The following is a 23,401-nucleotide window of genomic DNA, read 5'->3' as shown; positions in this document are numbered from 1 at the left end:
GAAGGAATGATGTAATTTCAATGCTTAGAAGAGTTGTGCTCTTTTTCTGGAAGATAAATGAACATTAAAAAAAGAGAAGAGTTGTTTTCTCAATTGATGATTCAGTGTCAACAATTTAAATATAATTTCTCCCTCTCCCTGACACATTTCCCCTTCCCACAACATCTTGTTGTTCTCTTTGTCTTGCCTCCTTGGCACCATTCTTTTGTAAGCATCTCGAAAGTGTTACAATAATCTTGAAACTCTCATAAGTTATCAAGAGGATTCAGGTAAACTTTGTTCATGAACTTATTTTATAATTGACAGAGGTTCTCTCTACTAGTACTACCTTGTAGCTTGAAGAATTGGACAGAGAGTGTAATAGATGTGTGTATATTTGGGAGAATGGGAGTAGCAAAGTATTGCTTATATCAGGGTCCCAAACTCAAATGCCTGCTGGAGTCAGACACCCCAATCTGAAGGGAGCAGCTGCTACTCTGTTCCACCAGATTGTTGCTATGTAAGAATATAGGTCCTCACTGTTACCAGATGTTCTGGGGTTTTTTAAGAAATAGGAAACCTTAATTTTTATATGAAATATTCTGCATTTTAAATATTATCAACTGGGGCACCTGGGTGGCTCAGTCGGCTGACCATCCGACTCTTGATTTCAGCTCAGGTCATGATCCCAAGGTTGTGGGATTGAGCCTCACAACCTTGTAGAGTGTTAGACTCTACACTGAGCATGGAGCCTGCTTAAGATTTTCTCTCTCCCCCTCTGCCCTTCTCCCCCATGCTCTCTCTCTCAAATAATAAATAAATAAATAAATAAATAAATAAAGTAATTAAAAAACAAACAAAAAACAAAAACACTAGGTGGGCCAAACAAAACACTTACACAACCACTCAGTGGTGAATTCTAATTTAGATTATGGATGGAGTTCATGGTAGAGCCTTGATTTGGTGACTTAAACTAAGTCTGGCTCTTTGTCCATTCAGTATGGGTTTGGTTCCAGCTTGGTGGATGTGAATACTTCTCCCAAATGGCAAACTTGTATGTTGGTTTGTATCCCATAAGTGTAACTCTAAACTTTCTTGAGGTAAAAATGGTAAATAATTCTCCAGGGGAGTCAACATTGAGAGGACACACCCTTCACCTGCAGCAAGATGGACTTCAGTTAGACGAAAGGAAAGCATTCCTTAAGAATATGAGACCTTGGAGGTTACTGGAAGATGGCGGCGTAGGAGGACGCTGGGCTCACCGCGCGGCCTGCTGATCACTTAGATTCCACCTACACCTGCCTAAATAACCCAGAAAACCGCCAGAGGATTAGCAGAACGGAGTCGCCAGAGCCAAGTGCAGACGAGAGTCCCACGGAAGAGGGTAGGAAGGGCGGCAAGGCGGTGCGCGCTCCACAGACTGGCGGGAGGGAGCCGGGGCGGAGGGGCGGCTCGCCGGCCAGGCAGAGCCCCCGAGTCTGGTTTGCAAAAGCGGAGGGGCCTGAGGGACTCTGTTCCGACAGCAAGCGTGACTTAGTGTCTGGGAGGTCATAAGTTAACGGCTCTGCTCAGAAAGCGGGAAGGCTGGAGGACAAAGGGAAGGAAAGCTGCTGAGCCCCTGGACGACAGAGCTCAGTTTGGTGGGGAACAAAGGCGCTCACCAGCGCCATCTCCCCCACCCATCCCCCAGCCAAAATCCCAAAGAGAACCAGTTCCTGCCAGGGAACTTGCTCCCTCTGCGCAAACACCCAACTCTGCGCTTCTGCGGAGCCAAACCTCCTGCAGCGGATCAGACTCCCTCCCGCTGCCACAGGGGCCCTCCTGAAGTGGATCACCTAAGGAGAAGCAAGCTAAGCCTGCCCCTCCTGCCCCTGTGCACCTTGCCTACCCACCCCAGCTAATACACCAGATCCCCAGCATCACAAGCCTGGCAGTGTGCAAGTAGCCCAGACAGGCCACCCCACCCCACAGTGAATCCCGCCCCTAGGAGAGGGGAAGAGAAGAAACACACCAGTCTGACTGTGGCCCCAGCGGTGGGCTGGGGGCAGACATCAGGTCTGACTGCAGCTCCGTCCACAAACTCCAGCTATACACCACAGCACAGGGGAAGTGCCCTGCAGGTCCTCACCACGCCAGGGACTACCCAAAATGACCAAGCGGAAGAATTCCCCTCAGAAGAATCTCCAGGAAATAACAACAGCTAATGAGCTGATCAAAAAAGATTTAAATAATATAACAGAAAGTGAATTTAGAATAATAGTCATAAAATTAATCGCTGGGCTTGAAAACAGTATACAGGAGAGCAGAGAATCTCTTGCTACAGAGATCAAGGGACTAAGGAACAGTCACGATGGAGCTGAAAAACGCTTTAAACGAAATGCATAACAAAATGGAAACCACCACGGCTCGGATTGAAGAGGCAGAGGAGAGAATAGGTGAACTAGAAGATAAAGTTATGGAAAAAGAGGAAGCTGAGAAAAAGAGAGATAAAAAAATCCAGGAGTATGAGGGGAAAATTAGAGAACTAAGCGATACACTAAAAAGAAATAATATACGCATAATTGGTATCCCAGAGGAGGAAGAGAGAGGGAAAGGTGCTGAAGGGGTACTTGAAGAAATAATAGCTGAGAACTTCCCTGAACTGGGGAAGGAAAAAGGCATTGAAATCCAAGAGGCACAGAGAACTCCCTTCAGACGTAACTTGAATCGATCTTCTGCACGACATATCATAGTGAAACTGGCAAAATACAAGGATAAAGAGAAAATTCTGAAAGCAGCAAGGGGTAAACGTGCCCTCACATATAAAGGGAGACCTATAAGACTCGTGACTGATCTCTCTTTTGAAACTTGGCAGGCCAGAAAGAATTGGCACGAGATTTTCAGTGTGCTAGACAGAAAAAATATGCAGCCGAGAATCCTTTATCCAGCAAGTCTGTCATTTAGAACAGAAGGAGAGATAAAGGTCTTCCCAAACAAACAAAAACTGAAGGAATTTGTCACCACTAAACCAGCCCTACAAGAGATCCTAAGGGGGACCCTGTGAGACAAAGTACCAGAGACATCACTACAAGCATAAAACATACAGACATCACAATGACTCTAAACCCATATCTTTCTATAATAACACTGAATGTAAATGGATTAAATGCGCCAACCAAAAGACATAGGGTATCAGAATGGATAAAAAAACAAGACCCATCTATTTGCTGTCTACAAGAGACTCATTTTAGATCTGAGGACACCTTTAGATTGAGAGTGAGGGGATGGAGAACTATTTATCATGCTACTAGAAGCCAAAAGAAAGCTGGAGTAGCCATACTTATATCAGACAAACTAGACTTTCAATTAAAGGCTGTAACAAGAGATGAAGAAGGACATTATATAAGAGTGACAGGGTCTATCCATCAGGAAGAGCTAACAATTATAAATGTCTATGCGCCGAATACCAGAGCCCCCAAATATATAAAACAATTACTCATAAACATAAGCAACCTTATTGAGAAGAATGTGGTAATTGCAGGGGACTTTAACACCCCACGTACAGAAATGGACAGATCATCTAGACACACGGTCAATAAAGAAACAAGGGCCCTGAATGAGACATTGGAACAGATGGACTTGACAGATATATTTAGAACTCTGCATCCCAAAGCAACAGAATAGACTTTCTTCTCGAGTGCACATGGAACATTCTCCAAGATAGATCATATACTGGGTCACAAAACAGCCCTTCATAAGTTTACAAGAATTGAAATTATACCATGCATACTTTCAGACCACAATGCTATGAAGCTTGAAATCAACCACAGAAAAAAGTCTGGAAAACCTCCAAAAGCATGGAGGTTAAAGAACACCCTACTAACGAATGAGTGGGTCAACCAGGCAATTCGAGAAGAAATTAAAAAATATATGGAAACAAATGAAAATGAAATTACAACAATCCAAACGCTTTGGGACGCAGCGAAGGCAGTCCTGAGAGGAAAATGCATTGCAATCCAGGCCTATCTCAAGAAACAAGAAAAATCCCAAATACAAAATCTAACAGCACACCTAAAGGAAATACAAGCAGAACAGCAAAGGCAGCCTAAACCCAGCAGAAGAAGAGAAATAATAAAGACCAGAGCAGAAATGAACAATATAGAATCTAAAAAAACTGTAGAGCAGATCAATGAAACCAAGAGTTGGTTTTTTGAAAAAATAAACAAAATTGACAAACCTCGAGCCAGGCTTCTCCAAAAGAAAAGGGAGATGACCCAAATAGATAAAATCATGAATGAAAATGGAATTATTACAACCAATCCCTCAGAGATACAAACAATTATCAGGGAATACTATGAAAAATTATATGCCAACAAATTGGACAACCTGGAAGAAATGGACAAATTCCTGAACACCCACACTCTTCCAAAACTCAATCAGGAGGAAATAGAAAGCTTGAACAGACCCATAACCAGCAAAGAAATTGAATGGGTTATCAAAAATCTCCCAACAAATAAGAGTCCAGGACCAGATGGCTTCCCAGGGGAGTTCTACCAGACGTTTAAAGCAGAGATAATACCTATCCTTCTCAAGCTATTCCAAGAAATAGAAAGGGAAGGAAAACTGCCAGACTCATTCTATGAAGCCAGTATTACTTTGATTCCTAAACCAGACAGAGACCCAGTAAAAAAAGAGAACTACAGGCCAATATCCTTGATGAATATGGATGCAAAAATTCTCAATAAGATACTAGCAAATCGAATTCAACGTCATATAAAAAGAATTATTCACCATGATCAAGTGGGATTCATTCCTGGGATGCAGGGCTGGTTCAACATTCGCAAATCAATCAACGTGATACATCACATTAACAAAAAAAAGAAAAATCATATGATCCTGTCAATCGATGCAGAAAAGGCGTTGACAAATCCAGCACCCTTTCTTAATAAAAACCCTTGAGAAAGTCGGGATAGAAGGAACATACTTAAAGATCATAAAAGCCATTTATGAAAAGCCCACAGCTAACATCATCCTCAACGGGGAAAAACTGAGAGCTTTTTCCCTGAGATCAGGAACACGACAGGGATGCCCACTCTCACCGCTGTTGTTTAACATAGTGCTGGAAGTTCTAGCATCAGCAATCAGACAACAAAAGGAAATCAAAGGCATCCAAATTGGCAAAGATGAAGTCAAGCTTTCGCTTTTTGCAGATGACATGATATTATACATGGAAAATCCGACAGACTCCACCAAAAGTCTGCTAGAACTGATACATGAATTCAGCAAAGTTGCAGGATACAAAATCAATGTACAGAAATCAGTTGCATTCTTATACACTAACAATGAAGCAACAGAAAGACAAATAAGGAAACTGATCCCATTCACAATTGCACCAAGAAGCATAAAATACCTAGGAATAAATCTAACCAAAGATGTAAAGGATCTGTATGCTGAAAACTATAGAAAGCTTATGAAGGTAATTGAAGAAGATTTAAAGAAATGGAAAGACATTCCCTGCTCATGGATTGGAAGAATAAATATTGTCAAAATGTCAATACTACCCAAAGCTATCTACACATTCAATGCAATCCCAATCAAAATTGCACCAGCATTCTTCTCGAAACTAGAACAAGCAATCCTAAAATTCATATGGAACCACAAAAGGCCCCGAATAGCCAAAGTAATTTTGAAGAAGAAGACCAAAGCAGGAGGCATCACAATCCCAGACTTTAGCCTCTACTACAAAGCTGTCATCATCAAGACAGCATGGTATTGGCACAAAAACAGACACATAGACCAATGGAATAGAATAGAAACCCCAGAACTAGACCCACAAACGTATGGCCAACTCATCTTTGACAAAGCAGGAAAGAACATCCAATGGAAAAAAGATAGTCTCTTTAACAAATGGTGCTGGGAGAACTGGACAGCAACATGCAGAAGGTTGAAACTAGACCACTTTCTCACACCATTCACAAAAATAAACTCAAAATGGATAAAGGACCTGAATGTGAGACAGGAAACCATCAAAACCCTAGAGGAGAAAGCAGGAAAAGACCTCTCTGACCTCAGCCGTAGCAATCTCCTACTCGACACATCCCCAAAGGCAAGGGAATTAAAAGCAAAAGTGAATTACTGGGACCTTATGAAGATCAAAAGCTTCTGCACAGCAAAGGAAACAACCAACAAAACTAAAAGGCAACCAACGGAATGGGAAAAGATATTTGCAAATGACATATCGGACAAAGGGCTAGTATCCAAAATCTATAAAGAGCTCACCAAACTCCACACCCGAAAAGCAAATAACTCAGTGAAGAAATGGGCAGGAAACATGAATAGACACTTCTCTAAAGAAGACATCCGGATGGCCAACAGGCACATGAAAAGATGTTCAGCGTCGCTCCTCATCAGGGAAATACAAATCAAAACCACACTCAGGTATCACCTCACGCCAGTCAGAGTGGCCAAAATGAACAAATCAGGAGACTATAGATGCTGGAGAGGATGTGGAGAAACGGGAACCCTCTTGCACTGTTGGTGGGAATGCAAATTGGTGCAGCCGCTCTGGAAAGCAGTGTGGAGGTTCCTCAGAAAATTAAAAATAGACCTACCCTATGACCCAGCGATAGCACTGCTAGGAATTTATCCAAGGGACACAGGAGTACTGATGCATAGGGGCACTTGTACCCCAATGTTCATAGCAGCACTCTCAACAATAGCCAAATTATGGAAAGAGCCGAAATGTCCATCAACTGATGAATGGATAAAGAAATTGTGGTTTATATACACAATGGAATACTATGTGGCAATGAGAAAAAATGCAATATGGCCTTTTGTAGCAACGTGGATGGAACTGGAGAGTGTGATGCTAAGTGAAATAAGCCATACAGAGAAAGACAGATACCATATGGTTTCACTCTTAAGTGGATCCTGAGAAACTTAACAGGAACCCATGGGGGAGGGGAAGGAAAAAAAAAAAGAGGTTAGAGTGGGAGAGAGCCAAAGCATAAGAGACTGTTGAGAACTGAGGACAAACTGAGGGTTCATGGGGGGTGGGAGGGAGGGGAGGGTTGGTGATGGGTATTGAGGAGGGCACCTTCTGGGATGAGCACTGGGTGTTGTATGGAAACCAATTTGACAATAAATTTCATATAGAAAAAAAAAGAAAAAAAAATGGTAAATAGACTCAATGCTTGGTTAGAGTCCGTCTGTTAAATAAGGAAGTGAAAAAGCAGTGACCAGACTTGAAGTACATAAAGAAAATAATCAGAAGGTATTTACTTTTTGTTGCCTTTTTGTCCTTTCTTACCAGATCATGAATCCTTTGAATTCATGATAAATACTTTGGATTTGGTTCTTAAATTTTAGGAAACTATTGGAGTTTTGTGAGCAGGGAAGGAATATGATCCAGCTTAATATTCTAAAAGAAACATTCTAAAGCTGATAGAACAGTATAGAGTTACAATGTGGAGGCTTCCAAGAAAATCTGCCTTTTTGCGTATTAATTGTTCTGTCCTAGGAATGTTCTTTTTTTTTTTTAATTTTTTTTAAGTTTACTTATTTATTTTTTTAATTTTTAATGTCTATTTATTTTTGAGACGTAGAGACAGAGTGCAAGTGGGGGAGGAGCAGAGAGAGAGGGAGACACAGAATCTGAAGCAAGCTCCAGGCTCTGAGTGGTCAGTACAGAGCTCGATGCGGGGCTGAAACTCACGAACTGTGAGATCATGACCTGAGCTGTGAGATCATGATCTGAGCCGAAGTTGGACACTCAACCAACTGAGCCACCCAGGTGCCCCGACTTATTTATTTTGTGTGTGTGTGAGAGAGATAGAGAGTAAGTGGAGGGAGGGACAGAGAGAGGGAGGTAGACAGAGAATCCCAAGCAGGCTCCATGCTGTCAGTGCAGAGCCTGACACAGGACTCGAACCTATGAATTCTGAGATCATGACCTTAGCCAAAACCAAGAGTCAGGCACTCAACCGACTGAGCCACCCAGGTGCCCAGGAATGTTGTTCTTATTTTTGTGTTCATGTCGCTCATCCCTATCCCTGACCACCAGTGGAGATGTTCTCCATGGTTCTTGGGCCATATATCTCAAGGAATTTAGAGCCTATATAATCTTAATGTGATATCCAAAGATAACCAATTCCTTTTCAGACTGAACTAATTTCCTTGTATTTTTGTCTGTCCCTCAGGCCATTCCTCAGATATGTGACAGAGATAGAGCCTTCCAGATGTCTGATATTCTTAACTGAGAGGACAAATTATATGGTCTTGCAAATTCATCTAACTACTCAACCTTATGCTTCTATTTTTCAGAAAATACTGAAGGAAGGACCTCTGTTGAAGAACTGTAATTCCTTCAAGAGATGGAAGCTTAGATATTTTCTGGTTCGAGGACAAAGACTCTGTTTTGCACACCATCCCGCTGTAAGAGAATATATAGAATATTTATTCTATAGAATATCTATAGAATTTTGTCATTTGGGTTAATGGGTGGGGATTTCAGGAAATGTTTGTGTGAAGAAATAGGCTAATAGGTAAAGACATGTTGGCAAATATCAAGGTAGAAGTTGAAATCTATTTTTCTTTTAACTTGTTCTTTTGAGCCAAATGGGGGGATACTGTTTTTTCCTTTCCCCTTCCTCTTTCCCTTCCCTTTTACAGATTCCTCAGTTAGCTTCTACACTCAGAACCAACTACATAATTTGTGGGTCTTCGTACAAAATGAAAATGCAGGGCCCCTTATTTAAAAATCAAGGAAAAAATGTCATTAAAGATACAAAAATATAATGCAATGATTTGTCATGGCATCTTTAATTTGTTTTTCAATGTCATTCTAAGTAAAGAAAAAATAAAATGTTAAATTATGAGTATTTTTGCCATTCATCTGCACATTGTACAATGTCAGTTATAAAAACAAATATAAAAGCATTTAATTTATATGAAAAACCACAAAAATTATATAAGTTGTATTTAGTAGCTCATACACACACATATATATTTTGTTCTTAACAGTATACAAAACCAGCTCAACTGTTTTTATTTCACATCTTGATATTTACACATTCTACCAATGCCCTTACCCTATCTTTCTTTCCTTCAATGTTATCATTTTCAACATAAATTATTGGCCAATACAGGGAAGTAACATAAGTAAGAAAGAACACAATAGGGTTCCTTGGTTGTTCATGTTTCTTAGAACACTATTGCCTTTTTCTGTATTTGAAGCAAGTCCTGGTCTCTACAGAAATTGTGGACTCTCAGGGCTAACAGTTCCCTTACGTCCTCAATCATAGGTACAGCATGCTTACCTTATATTTGCTTTGAGTCTTACTGAACTCTTACATATCATGAGTCCACTGGAATTGTATGCTCATGGGCATCATGAATGCAAATGGAGTGACAAGGCATGGGGTGGACATGCAGATTGTGCATATCTCCCCTGCTCATGTCCATGAGCCATTGTCCCACTGGACTTCATTTACAAAATACACACTCAAGGATAAAATTATTAAAAATGTCAAGATTGCAATAGCAGAACATTAAACCAAGTGCAGGGCCCTGCTGAACATGGTGCCCTGTATGAATGCATAAGATGCATACCAGTGAAGCCAGCCCTATCTGTATTCCTAGTGCTGCTATCCTTGCTGCTGGCTGGATGTTACCTATTAGAACCAGTTTATAAGGAGATGCAGGCCTCAAACTGGATAGGACTAGCAACAAAGTCAGAGGTTGCCAGCTGATAAAATAGGAACTAATAACTTCTATCTGCTCCACTAGGCCCTTAGTTAAACCATATCCCTTTATCTTCTCCAGCATAAACCCTTAGTTTTGAATAATTCTGAACCACCTAAGCCTTCCTGTAAATCCACATAAGAGTTTTAGGAAGTGTTGTGTTTTGCTTTAGTTTGGTTTGGTTTTTGTTTGTCACAGGATATATCAACAAAAAATCATGATGCTAAATAAATCCCAGCACTGAAGCCAGAGATATGATTGGTTCATGGCTGCTAAAAATGCCTATTTGTGTGTATGTGTGTGTGTGTGTGTGTGTGTGTGTTTACCTTTTAGTGTCTGTTGACATTATTAACCAGATGATTCTTTTCCTTCTCCCTCTTGTATCTTCCTAGTTTGCACGTTTTGAAACAATTGATCTGTCTCAGGTCGCCTTGGCAGAAAGCGGCTGTAGAAATCTTTTCCATAGCTTTTGTGTAAGTAACATTGGAAATGACTCAATGGGTAGAGGTGTGAGCTAGCTGCGAAAAGGGGTTGCCATACCCATGTGTTGCCTCTTTGGAGTTCAGGTTTCCCAAGTCTCCTTTGATCCTAAAGTGTATATGGGAATCCACTTAAAGTAAGCATTGCAAGTGAGTGCTGAAAATTATTCATGTAAATATTCTCTACCAGCCCACTGATAGGGGGGGAAAGTGATGTCCCTATTCTCTAATACCAGCCTGGTATAAATCTGAACTGACTTCTGGGTGGTGGGGAAGTGACTATTATGAAAAAAATCAATCCTCCTGGTGAAGGTGATTTAGAAGAGTATCATTGAGAGGCTTTCAAAAGACCGCTAATATGTTGTATAACATATCAGGAAAATCAAACTACATGATGCTCTCTCCTTTGATCTGATAGATAATAACCTAAATCCAAAGTGAAAACTACCTTGTGCTGAGATTACTGATAAGAGCACCTCAAAGAAAGCAGAGGATTTTCTATGGATGCATTCAAGGGTTTGGCACTGCTGAAATGTCATAAGTCTTTGTTATTCAAGTGAATCCAGACCAGAAATCTCACTGAAAAATAGCAAGCCCATTGGCCCAGGAATTCTCCTACCCACCTCCTCCCAGAACTGTCTTCTTCCAGCCTCAGTGATGGGTTATGGAGACTGGGGTTCCCCTTCAGGAGAGCAGTACTTAGCAGACTAAAGAGCTACAGGCCCAATACCTCTACTTCTATCGCTGGTCCACACTTCATAATCTTTTGAAAGGAAAGCAATAGGCTATAAGAGGGAGACCCTACTATCATTTCTCTCTTATTACATCACACTGACCTAGGGTAAAGTTAACAGTTCTGTTGTCCCAGTCCCCAAAAGCTCAACCTTTGGGTGATGAGCATACAGGCTAATGTTTTTCGTTTTTATTCTACAAAGAAATCCCAAGGACTAGGATGTCCCTTAGCCTAATTAAAACACAGAGGCACTGTTCACCAGCCCCACACAAGAGTGGGTTTGGACCAAATGAGTGGCATCATCACAGTTCCCACTAGATTCTATTCCCATCTATCACAGAATCATGCTGTGCTACATGCAAAAGGAGAAAAAACAATTGCTTGTTGGCATTGTGAGCACTAGTTCCAAGATTTGGGAGGCTTGTATTAAAGACAAGTAGGGTTACTGAAGCAATCACTGATGCTACAGCCATCTGTGTCCCTCCCACCTTCTGGCAAAAAACCAAGTCCTGACTATGGTCTACCTCTGTTAGATCCTCAGCATAGCTTTCTCATTATTCCTGCTGGGGTTCTTACACCAACCAGGATTAAGAGACATAATGGTAAAATTCTCTTCAGGTTGGCTTGACCATAAGCAAGAGAGAAACTGGATTTTTAGATTCCTCACTATTTTTACTCTCTCCTCAAACAGAAAGAGGTACACCCTGCTGAAGTGTATACCATTTTTACCATTTTTAAGTAGATAGAGCATCAGTGAGTAGGATTTTCAGGCAACCTCTCTGGAGTAATAGATGGTGCATGGCTTAGTACTTAAGAGTATATATTCTGGAGCCAAAGAATCTAGATTTTAATTCTAGGTCAGCTTTCTAACTACTAGGTGGCCCTAAGCAAGTCATTAAACTTTCTTTGCCTTAGCTTTCCTGACTATGAAATGAGAAAAATAATAATGCCCATATCATGGAGTTTTAATGAAGATTGAAATGAATAGTATACATAAGGTGTAATAGAACAGTAACTGGCACATAGTAAGTGCCATTAAAGTGTTATTTATTACTATTACCATTATTATTATTTGGGGTAGGTATCTGAGAATTTGTCTTACATTTAAGAAGTGGCTTGGCTGGGGCGCCTGGGTGGCGCAGTCGGTTAAGCGTCCGGCTTCAGCCAGGTCACGATCTCGCGGTCTGTGAGTTCGAGCCCCGCGTCAGGCTCTGGGCTGATGGCTCGGAGCCTGGAGCCTGTTTCCGATTCTGTGTCTCCCTCTCTCTCTGCCCCTCCCCCGTTCATGCTCTGTCTCTCTCTGTCCCAAAAATAAATAAAAACGTTGAAAAAAAAATTAAAAAAAAAAAGTGGCTTGGGTTGTGGTTGATAGTCCTGCCTAGTTCCTTAGAGAGTTCACAGGCTCTGTTTGGGGGCAAACTTGTAGAATGTGACCCAGCTAATAATGTGACTTTTTGTTTAGGTGATCACACCACAACGAAAAGTTACCCTGGCTGCACCCAACCGGAAAGACATGGAAGAATGGATCAATGTCATAAAAACCGTTCAACAGGGAGAAATTCGCAAGGTAAGAAAAATAGTAGATAACTCACACAACTCTCAGAAGTAAATGTTTAATTGGTTGTATTAGTTAAGCCACCTTTCAAAAAGGGAAATAGAAAATGGAAGTAGAGAGACCATCTGGTCAGGAATTATAGATGGATATCATTAGGAAACTTGTTTAGAACTATTTATAAATAGGAATAATTCACTTAGACTCAAACCATGGTAAATATGTGGTTTAGATACCTCTTTTTTTAATGAATATAATTTATTGTCAAATTGGCTTACATACAACACCCAATGCTCATCCCAACAAGTGCCTTCCTCTTTACACATCCATTTGATATGTAGATGTCACTATATGCCCGATGGATGAGTCATTCAAGATGTATGTAAGCAGCTAATCTCGATGTTCTCATGTTAGCAAAGCTGTAATCAGCAGTTTTGACCTGGGTCTGCTGAGTGACTACAATAACAGCTAATGAAACTCAGGCTCACAAAAGAGAAAAAAATAGACAAAGATGAAATAACTATTCAGTAGAAAAGGCAGGATTTGGACCCAGGCTGTGTGATTCTAAAACCTATGTCCTTAAACTCTATGCTAATGTAGGAGGAAGAGCAAGGAGCAGTCCTCTCCAAAGATTAGCAGAATTCTTCTTATTATTAATACCAAACCTCTGGCCACTGCTCCCTGCAACAAATGGTATACCATTCAAACTCTGGGCTATGCCCTCGTTCCACTCCTCTGAAGACCTACAATAGTTAGAAGTTTCAAAAGGGGAGGGATTTTTGTCATTTGTTTCCTTGTATCAGTGTGTGGCACATAGTAGAGGCTCAATAAATATTTTTTAAATGAATAAAGCAATCTGAGGGTAATCTCAGAGCCAGGGTTTAGAAAGAGAATGATACATAGTTCATCCTAAAGCAAAAGAAGCTGATATTTTAATTAACTAGCAAAAGATAGAGGATTTTTATGGGCATTTGGGATGGACCAATGATAAAAATGGGTTTTATAAGTAAAAATAATGCCATGGAGAAAACCATGTGTCCTCATTTCCCTATGACTCCTCTGGCTCTTAAACACTGATTTTCATTGCTACACATGGCTATTAGTACATGATAAGTTGACTGAACTTGGGCCTAGGTATCTCTCCACATATCTGTAAGGCCTCTCCCAGGCTCACATTGTCTATGCATAATTGAGAGATTCTTGATTAGAATCTGATGATGGTCTTTATATTAAATACTCTCATTTTTTTACTCCTTTGTTATTTTCTTCTTACTTTCCTAATAGAGGATTTCATCCCATTCCTCCCCCCCACTCCAATTGAGCCAACTATGGCATAGAATTAGTGGTAGCCACAAAAAGTTGTGATTTGCATGCTCCTCTTCCATCATCATCCCTGTGGGTCAATCCCTTTCCTTCCCGTGGTTTATCTCTATCCAAACTGTAGCATTTCTCATGAAATACACACTTTCAATTTGGCATAAAAGGTTATATAGTATAATTTTACTTATTAGTCTAGAAATGCAAATGCTTCTAGAGAAAGCCATCAGAGCATTGATGTGCTATTCCTGATTTAGTTGAATTAAACATCTAGGTATTGACTACCCAGCACAAACCAGAAAGGAAAAAAAATAATATACCTGTTTACTCTCTTGGAAGAATTTTGAGTTTCAGGTTGCAATCGCTTAAAAAGTCAAATATGCTTTCTCCCATATGTACCTTATCTCTAATGGTCTCTTTTAGTCTCTGTCACTAGCAATGCCTGATATAGGGTGAAGAAGATTAATTATAGACTTAGTGGTCTATTAAAGTCAGTATAAAGTAATTGGATAACTTACTACAAAATAGTCGGTACACATTAAGGAATATGCCCTTAGCAGGTGCTCAGTTCTGTTCCATGGAGGATCGAAAAGTTGTGTTGGGGCGCCTGGGTGGCTCAGTCGGTTGGGCGTCCGACTTCAGCTCAGGTCACGATCTCGCGGTCCGTGGGTTTGAGCCCCGCCTCGGGCTCTGGGCTAATGGCTCAGAGCCTGGAGCCTGCTTCCGATTCGGTGTCTCCCTCTCTCTCTGCCCCTCCCCCGTTCATGCTCTCTCTCTCTCTCTCTCTCTCTCTCTCTCTCTGTCTCAAAAATAAATAAAACGTTAAAAAATTAAAAAAAAAAAAAAGGTGTGACTGGCTCCCAGCCACAGTGAGCGTTTTAGGTGGTTGGGAAGACAAGATACACAAAAGAAACAGTTAAATGACAGTACTCATGATAAATAATAGTTTTCAGAGATGTTACAAGACAGTGCATGATTGAATGCCAGAAGAATGAAACAGACAATAAAGTAGTATAAGAGTTCAGGAGAGAAAGAGATAAGTATGGGCTGAAGTTTCCTGAGATAATAGAGGATAGATTTAAGACTGACCTTGAAAGATGAATGGGGTTTTATTGGTGACAGGGAACTAGGGGTAAGGGTAAGTCCTAAACAGGGGAATTGGTATAAGCAAAAGGTGAGTAACAGAAAAACAGAAACTTTTTGTAACAGAGTAAAAGGGGGACTCCATTTAACCAGAAGAGTTTGGGAAAGTGAGTTTAAGAAGTGTCTGGAGAGGTTGCCTGAAGTTGATTGTAGAGGATTATCAATGCCAGAATAAAGAGTAGGGAAGAGTTGCAATATGATCAAAGTTCAGTTTAAAGACGGATTGGAAAGAGAAGAGAGTTTATCAAAAGGATATTTTAGAAGTACAAGCTGGATTAGATGAAGGAAAGACCAGAGGACAGAAGATCATAGATGAAGCTATACATTAATTCAGACAAGACAAAGTTAAGCCCCAGAATGAAGATAGAAAGGGAAGACAAATTGTAGATGCTGAGATGGAGGTGGGGAAAATCTAAATGTATGAAAGAGGCAAAGCAGAGAGAAAAGTGATAGGCAGATAAAAGGTTTGAGTCTGGGAGACTTAAGAAAGAATAGAAAGGAGAAAATTAGAAATAAGCAATTGCTTAAAAGACTAGATTAAAAGGTTAGCTTTTTCTAATGACTTGTCATGGACCCATTGACTATGGGAATGGGAATGGACCTTAAGAGTCATCTAGACTCCAGATTCTAGATTTTAAAGCATCTTTAGATCAAGTCATGCAGCCTTTATTTGAATGCTTCCAAAGATGGGGAACTAAGATTCTTACAAAAGAGTCCATTCAGTTGTTAAAGGTCTAAATGTTAGAACGTTTTTCTAGTCTTTGGCCTAGTAGAATAACTTTCTAACATTTCAGTTTGTGCTACAAGAATGGCATCTGCTGCCCCTTGTGGTAGAAACCTTCCTGTTACTAGAAGCATTTAAAGCAAACTATTTAAGGAACTGCTTCTGAGAATGTTGTATAAAAAATTAATTTTTCATAGTGACATCAGAAAGATTGTGGATTAGGAGGTCCCAATGCTCAGCCTCTCTCCCACAAAAACATCAAGAACAACAAATAAAGAGGTACATCCTAGCTAGAATAGCTCTGAAAGAGCTCCAGAATACAATAAAGAAGCTGTAGAAACTCTATGGAGCACAGAGACAGAATGACCATGTAGAAAAGCATAGCTAGTTATTTACATGCATTGCCCCAGCCTCCAGTCTGGCAGAGCTTGGGGCCAAAAAGAATCCCCTTAGTCTGACTTCCCTCCATAAGGGAAAAGGAGAGCAGGAGGATTCCAACAGTCCTCATCAATGCTGTGGACACATGCAACTTCCACCATGGAGATGCTCTACAGACTTTATTGATGCTAAAACAATCAGTTACCTGGAGCCCATGCTGCTGTGATGCTCCCCAAGAGAGGTATTGCATTAATGTCCCTGAAAAAGCTGCTACCACTGTGCCTACACTGGGGAAGTGCCACTGCATGCACCCCACTAAGCTGCCAACACTGCATCTTGATCCCCCCAACAACCAGAATCACAACTTCCACTCCTGCAGCCGTACACACATCCTGGACTCCAGCTCCATGGCTGCTCAGCACATATCCATGCCACACACACCAGGGCATCATGATAAATACACCTACGCCCCAGTCCATAATACCAGTTTTTCTGGATGACCCTGAACTCCAACCCCAGTGCCATGGCCACTCTGCAGGTGCCCACAGCCCAGACATCAACACCATTGCCACGGCAAATGTGTTTGTGACCCTGATTCAGGCACCTACAGACACGTGTGTGCCCACACACTGAACTCAACAATAATAGGGATCTTCTTGGCAATGACTTCCTTTGTAGAGAAAAAGGAGAACAGGATAACCAAGGAGCCTTCACCACCAAGGAGCACAACAGCTCTTACCACCATTGTGGAATCCCACAGCCTTGACCAACACTGGCCTCAGCTGATGGAGCTCCACTGAAACTTTGCTGCTGTGCCCTTCCTAAAGCAGGAACTGCTGCTGCACACCTTGAAACCAGAGCCGCCATATCCAACCCAAATTGATATCCTTACACCCACCTATAGATAAGTCTTTATCCCCAAAGAGAATCTGTAAAGTCTGAAAGAGGTGATTGCTCCATCAAATGTGCAGACATCAATGCAATGGTACCAAAAATACAAAAAAAAAAAACAAAAACAAAAACAAAAAACAAAAACAAGAAAACAGAGCACAACCAAAGAATTAACAATAGTTTTCCAGTAATTGACATCAAAGAAATAAAGATCTATGGATTTCCTGAAAGAGAAGTCAAAGTAATTGTTTTAAGGAAGTTCAGTGAGCTCCAAGAGAGCACAGATGGATCATTCAGTGAAACCAGGAAAATAATACAAGAACAAAATGAGAATCTCAACAAAAGAAATCATTAAAAAAGAGCCAAATTTTTGAGCTGAATAATACAATAAATGAAATGAAAAATGAAGCAGGGAGCTTTAACAGCAGACTTGATCAAGCAAAAGAAAGAATCTGCAAACAGGTAATTTGAAACCAGTCAGAAGAGAAAAAAATAATGAAAAAGCATGGATAAAAGCAAACAAATATATGCATTATGGGAATCCAAGAAAAAAAGAGAAAGGGGCAGAAAGCTATTTAAAGAAATAATGGTTGAAAACTCCCCAAATCTTGGGAGAAAGTTGGAAATACAAGTTCATGCATCTTGCATCTTGATCCCCCCCACAACCAGAATCACAACCTCCACTCCTGCAGCCGTACGCACATCCTGGACTCCAGCTCCATTGCTGCTCAAAAGACTTCACACAAGATCTCTTCACAAAGAAGACTACACCAAGACATAATCAAATTGTTAAAAGTCAAGAACAAAGAGAATTTTGAAGGCAGCAAGAGAAAAGTAACCTATTACATATAAGGGAGCCCTAATAGGACTATAAGCAGTTTTTTTCATATATATCTTCCCCACCAGGAAAGAGTGAGATGATGTAATCAAAGTGCTGAAAGAAAAAAAAACTTACATACAAGAATACTATACCTGGTAAAATTATCCTTTCAAATGAAGGAGAGGTAAACTCTTTCCCAAACAAAAACTGAGGGAGTTTGTCACCACTAGACCTGCCTTAAAAATGGGTACAAGAAATGCTTAGAGGAGTTCTTCAAATTGAAATAAAAACACACTAAACAATATGAATGCTTATGAAAGCATAAATCTCACAAGTCAATGAAAATATATATCTGTAGAAGGATCAATATAACAATGGCAATTAATGTGTTAATTTATGTAGTGGATAAATTTCTTATAACCTTAAAATAAAAGTTAGTAGGTAAAAATTCGTTAATGGATATATACATAACATAAAAATAAGCAAACTCTGTCTATAAGAACACAAAGTATATGTGTTTGGTGGGGGGAGTAACAGTGTAATATTTTTGTGTGCTATTGAAGCTAAATTGTTAACAACTTAAAATAGAATGTTATAACTATGAGATATTTTATACAAGTCTTGAGCTGCCTCCCCCCGAAAAACACCTATGATAGATACATAAAAGATAGAGAAGAAAACCAAAACAAATCTCTGCAAAAAAATAATCATCAAACAATAAAAAAAGACAAGAAAAGAAAACAGAGTCAAAACAACTGAAATACATATGTAAAACAAATATCAGAGTGGTAATAGTCTTCACCAACAATTACTTTAAGTGTAAATAGATTAAAGTCATCAATCAAAAGATATGGACTGTAATACTCTCTAGCTCCACCATGTCATTGCAAATTGCAAGATTTCATTTTTTTCTATGGCTGAGTAATATTCCATTGTGTGTGTGTGTGTGTGTGTGTGTGTGTGTGTGTGTATGTATATGTATATCCATTCATTAGTTGACATACACTCGGGCTGTTTTAAAATTTTGGCTATTGTAGATAATGCTACTATAAACATGGGGTGCATGTACCCCTTTGAATCTGTAATTTTTGTATCCTTTAGGTAAATACCTAGGAGTGCAATCACTGGATCATAGGGTACTTCTATTTTTAAGCTTTCAAGCAACTGCCATACTCGTTTCCAGAGTGGCTGCACCATTTTTCATTCCCATCAACAGTGCAGTTTTCCCCATAGGTCAGTCAAAGAAAGAAAAATACCATATGATCTCACTTATATGTAGAATTTCAGAAACAAAATAAATGAGCATAGGGGAAAAAGAGAGAGAGAGAAACTAAGAAACACATTCCTAACTAAAGAGAACAAACTAATCATTACCAGAGGGGAGATGGATGGGGGTGATGGGCTAAATAGGTGATGGGGATTAAGGAGTGCACTTGTGATGAGACCTGAATGCTGTATGGAAGTGTTGAATTACTGACCTGTACTTCTTAAACTAATATTAATCTGTATATTAACTAACTGGAATTTAAATTAAAACTTAAAAAAGACATGGAGTACCTGAATGCAAAAATAAATAAATAAATAAGATCCAGAAATAACACTGTCTACAAGACTCACTTTAGAATTGAAGAAATTATGGGCTGAAAGGGAACAAGACTAAAAAATATATTTCATGCAAATGGCAATCAAAAGAAAGCAGAGGTACTTATATCATATGCCTTTATGATATACTTATATGCTTATATCAGACAAAATATACTTTAAGTCTAAAACTGTTTCTAGAGACAAAGAAGGGCATTATATAATGATAAAAGGGTCAATTCAACGGAAAAATACAGTTATAAAAATATATGTACCCAGCATCAGAGTACCTAAATAGATGAAGCAAATAATGACAGATCTGAAAGCAGAAATTGACATCAATACAATAATTATAGGGAACGTCAATACTGTACTTACAATAATGTGTAAAGCCTGAAGACAGAAAATTAATAAACAGTTGACTTGTATAACACTATTTTTTTTTCAACGTTTATTTATTTTTGGGACAGAGAGAGACAGAGCATGAACGGGGGAGGGGCAGAGAGAGAGGGAGACACAGAATTGGAAACAGGCTCCAGGCTCCGAGCCATCAGCCCAGAGCCCGACGCGGGGCTCGAACTCACGGACCGCGAGATCGTGACCTGGCTGAAGTCGGACGCTTAACCGACTGCGCCACCCAGGCGCCCCAACTTGTATAACACTATTGACCCAATGGACCTAACTGACATATACAGAAATTTTCACCCAACAGCAGCAAGACACATTTTTCTCAAGGGTGCATGGAACATTCTCCAGGATAGTAACAAATTATGTCACAAAACAAGTCTTAACAAGTTTAAGAAAATAGAAATCAGTGGCATCTGGGTGGCTGTCGGTTAAATGACTCTTGATTTCAGCTTATGTCATCATCTTACAGTTGTAAGATTGAGCCCTGCATAGGGGTCCATGCCGGGTGTGGAAACTGCTTAAGATTCTTCTCTCTCTCTCTCTCTCTCTCTCTCTCTCTCTCAATCTCTCTCTCCTTCTCTCCCTCTCTCCCTCCCTCCCTCTGCCACTCACTTCCACACACTCTGTCTCTCAATTTAAAAAAAAAGAAAATAGAAATCACTCCAAGTATCTCTTCTGACCATAATGGAATGAGATAAATAACAGCAATAAAATGGGCAAATTCATGTATATATGGAAACTAAACAGTACACTTTTTTTATTTTTTATTTTTCCCCAAATTTTTACTTCAATTCTAGTTAGTTAACATATAGTGTAATATTGATTTCAGGAGAAGAATTTAGTGATTCATCACTTACATATAACACCCAGTGTTCATCATAATGAGTGCCCACCTTAATTCCCATCACCTATTTAGCCCATCCCCCCCCTCATCTCCCTCAATCAACTCTCAATTTGTTCTCTGTAGTTAAAAGTCTCTTAGGATTTATTTCCCTCTCTCTCTTTTTTTCCCTTCCCACATGCTCATCTGTATTGTTTCCTAAATTCTACACGAGTGAAATCATATAGTATTTGTCTTTCTTTGATTAGCTTATTTTGGTTAGCATAATACCCTCTAGGTCCATCCACATCATTGAAAATAGCAAGATTTCATTGCCTTTGATGGCTAAATAATATTCCATTATACATATACATATATATATATGTTATATATATACTATATATATGGGGAACTTATATATATATTATATCATCACTCTATGGACACTTGCACACTTTCAATAGTTTGGCTACTGTTGATAATACTGCTATAAATATCAGGGGGCATGTACCCTCTTTGAATCTGTATTTTTGTAGTCTTTGGGTAAATACCTATTAGTGCAATTGCTGGGTTGTAGGGTAGTTCTATTTTTAACATTTTGAGGAACCTTCATACTGTTCTCCAGAGTGGCTGCACCAGTTTGCATTCCCACCAACAGTGCAAAAGTGTTCCTCTTTCTCAGCATCCTCACCAACACCTGTTGTTACTTGTGTTGTTGATTTTAGCCATTCTGACAGGTGTGTGGTGGTATCTCATCATGCTTTTGATTTGTATTTCCCTTATGATGAGTGATGCGGAGCATCTTTTCATGTGTCTGTTGGCAATCTGGGTGTCTTCTTTGGAAAAGTGTCTATGTCTTCTGCCCATTTCTTAACTGGGTTATTTGTTTTTTGAGTGTTGAGTTTGATAAGTTCTTACACATTTTGTATATTAATCCTTTTCAGATATGTAATTTGCAAATATCTTCTCCCATTCCATAGGTTGCCTTTTAGTTTTGTTGATTATTTCCTTCACTGTGCAGCTTTTTATTTTGATGAAGTTCCAATAGTTTCTTTTTGGTTTTGTTTCTCTTGCTTAGTAAGACCTCGCTCTAACCAAGGTCAAAGAGTTGCTGCCTGTGCTCTTCTCTTGGATTTTGGTGGTTTCCTATCTCACATTTAGGTATTTAATCCATTTTGAATTTATTTTTGGTATGGTGTAAGAAAGTAGTCCAGTTTCATTCTTTTGCATGTTCCTGTCCAGTTTTCCCAACATCATTTGTTGAAAAGAATGTCATTTTTTTTTTCATTGGATATTCTTTCCTACTTTGTGGAAAATTAGTTGACCATATACTTATGGGTCCGTGTCTGGCTTTTCTATTCTGTTCCATTGATCTATGTGTCTGTGTTTTGCCCATACCATACTGTCTTGATGACTACAGCTTTATAATATAGCCTGAAGTCTGGAATCATGATGCCTCCCACTTTGATTTTCTTTTTCAGGATTTCTGTGGCTATTCGGGGTCTTTTGTGGTTCCATGCAAATTTTAGATTGTTTTTTCTAGTTTTGTGAAAAATGCTGGTGGTATTTTGATAGGGATTGCATTAAATGTGTAGATTGCTTTAGGGAGTATAGACATTTTAACAATGTTTGTTCTTCCAATCCATGAGCGTGGAATATTTTCCCATTTCTTTGTGTCCTCTTCAATTTCTTTCATAACTGTTCTATAGTTTTTAGAGTACAGATCTTTTACCTCTTTGGTTAAGGTTATTCCTAGGTATCTTATGGTTTTTGGTGTAAGTGTAAATGGGATCAATTCCTTGATTTCTTTTTTTTTCCGCTTCATTATTGGGGTATAGAAATGCAACAGACTTCTATATGTTGATTTTATATCCTGAAACTTTGCTAAATTCAAGTATTAGTTCTAGCAAATTTTTGATGGAGTCTTTCAGGTTTCCTTTTCTTTTCAAAAAAATTTATTTATTATTTCTTTTGAGAAAGAGAGAGAGCATGAGTGGAGAGAGGGGCTAGAGAGAGGAGAGAGAATCCCAAGTAGGCTCTACGCTGTCAGCACTGAACCCAGTTCAGGGCTGGATCTTACAAACTGTGAGATCATGACCTGAGTCAAAACGAAGAGTTGGACACTTAACTGATGGAGCCACCAGGTTCCCCCTTTCAGGTTTTCTACATGGAGTATCATATCGTCTACAAATAGTGAAAATTTGACTTCTTCCTTGCCTAATTGGATGCCTTTTATTTCTTTTTTTTTTTTTTGCCTGATTGCTGAAGCTAAGACTTCCACTACAATGTTAAATAGTAATGATAAAAGTGAACATCCCTGTCTTGTTCTTGACCATAGAGGAAAATCTGTCAGTTTTTCCTATTGAGTATGATATTAGTTATAGGTCTTTTGTATATGGTCTTTATGATGTTGAGGTATGTTGCATCTATATCTACTTTGTTGAGAGTTTATTTTTTATCAAGAATGAATGCTGTACTTTGTCACATGCTTTTAATGCATCTATTGAGAGGATCATATGGTTGTTATCCTTTCTTTTATTAATGTGGTGTATCATGTTGATTTATTTGCAAATATTGAACCACCCCTGCATTTCAGGAATAAATCCCACTTGATCATGGTGAATCATTCTTTTAATGTACTATTGGATTTGATTTGCTAGTATCTTATTGAGAATTTTTGCATCTATGTTCATCAGGGATATTGGCCTGTAATTCCCCTTTTTAGTGAGGTCTTTGTCTGGAATCAAGGTCTTGGAATCAAGGTAATGCTAACCTTATAGAATGAGCTTGGAAGTTTCCTTCAATTTCTATTTTTTGGAACAGTTTGAGAAGAACATATTAACTTTTTTTAAAAAT

General features: G+C 39.3%; 1 protein-coding gene across 1 annotated transcript in view; it reads left to right on the top strand.

The window, feature by feature from the left end:
• Positions 1–23,401, top strand: part of DGKK (diacylglycerol kinase kappa) — a 173,529-nt gene that overhangs the window by 46,285 nt on the left and 103,843 nt on the right. The window contains exons 3-5 of the mRNA XM_040468943.1: positions 8,281–8,391; positions 10,092–10,172; positions 12,374–12,478. Of these exons, the coding sequence (XP_040324877.1) occupies positions 8,281–8,391; positions 10,092–10,172; positions 12,374–12,478 (297 nt within the window). The remainder of the gene's footprint in view (positions 1–8,280; positions 8,392–10,091; positions 10,173–12,373; positions 12,479–23,401) is intronic.

Source organism: Herpailurus yagouaroundi, unplaced genomic scaffold, assembly GCF_014898765.1.
Source record: "Herpailurus yagouaroundi ecotype Mexico unplaced genomic scaffold, PumYag 67793, whole genome shotgun sequence".
In the NCBI taxonomy this organism is placed as follows: domain Eukaryota; kingdom Metazoa; phylum Chordata; class Mammalia; order Carnivora; family Felidae; genus Herpailurus; species Herpailurus yagouaroundi.
The sequence above is the reverse complement of the archived record's forward strand: the minus strand, read 5'-3'. Positions and strand labels throughout refer to the sequence as shown.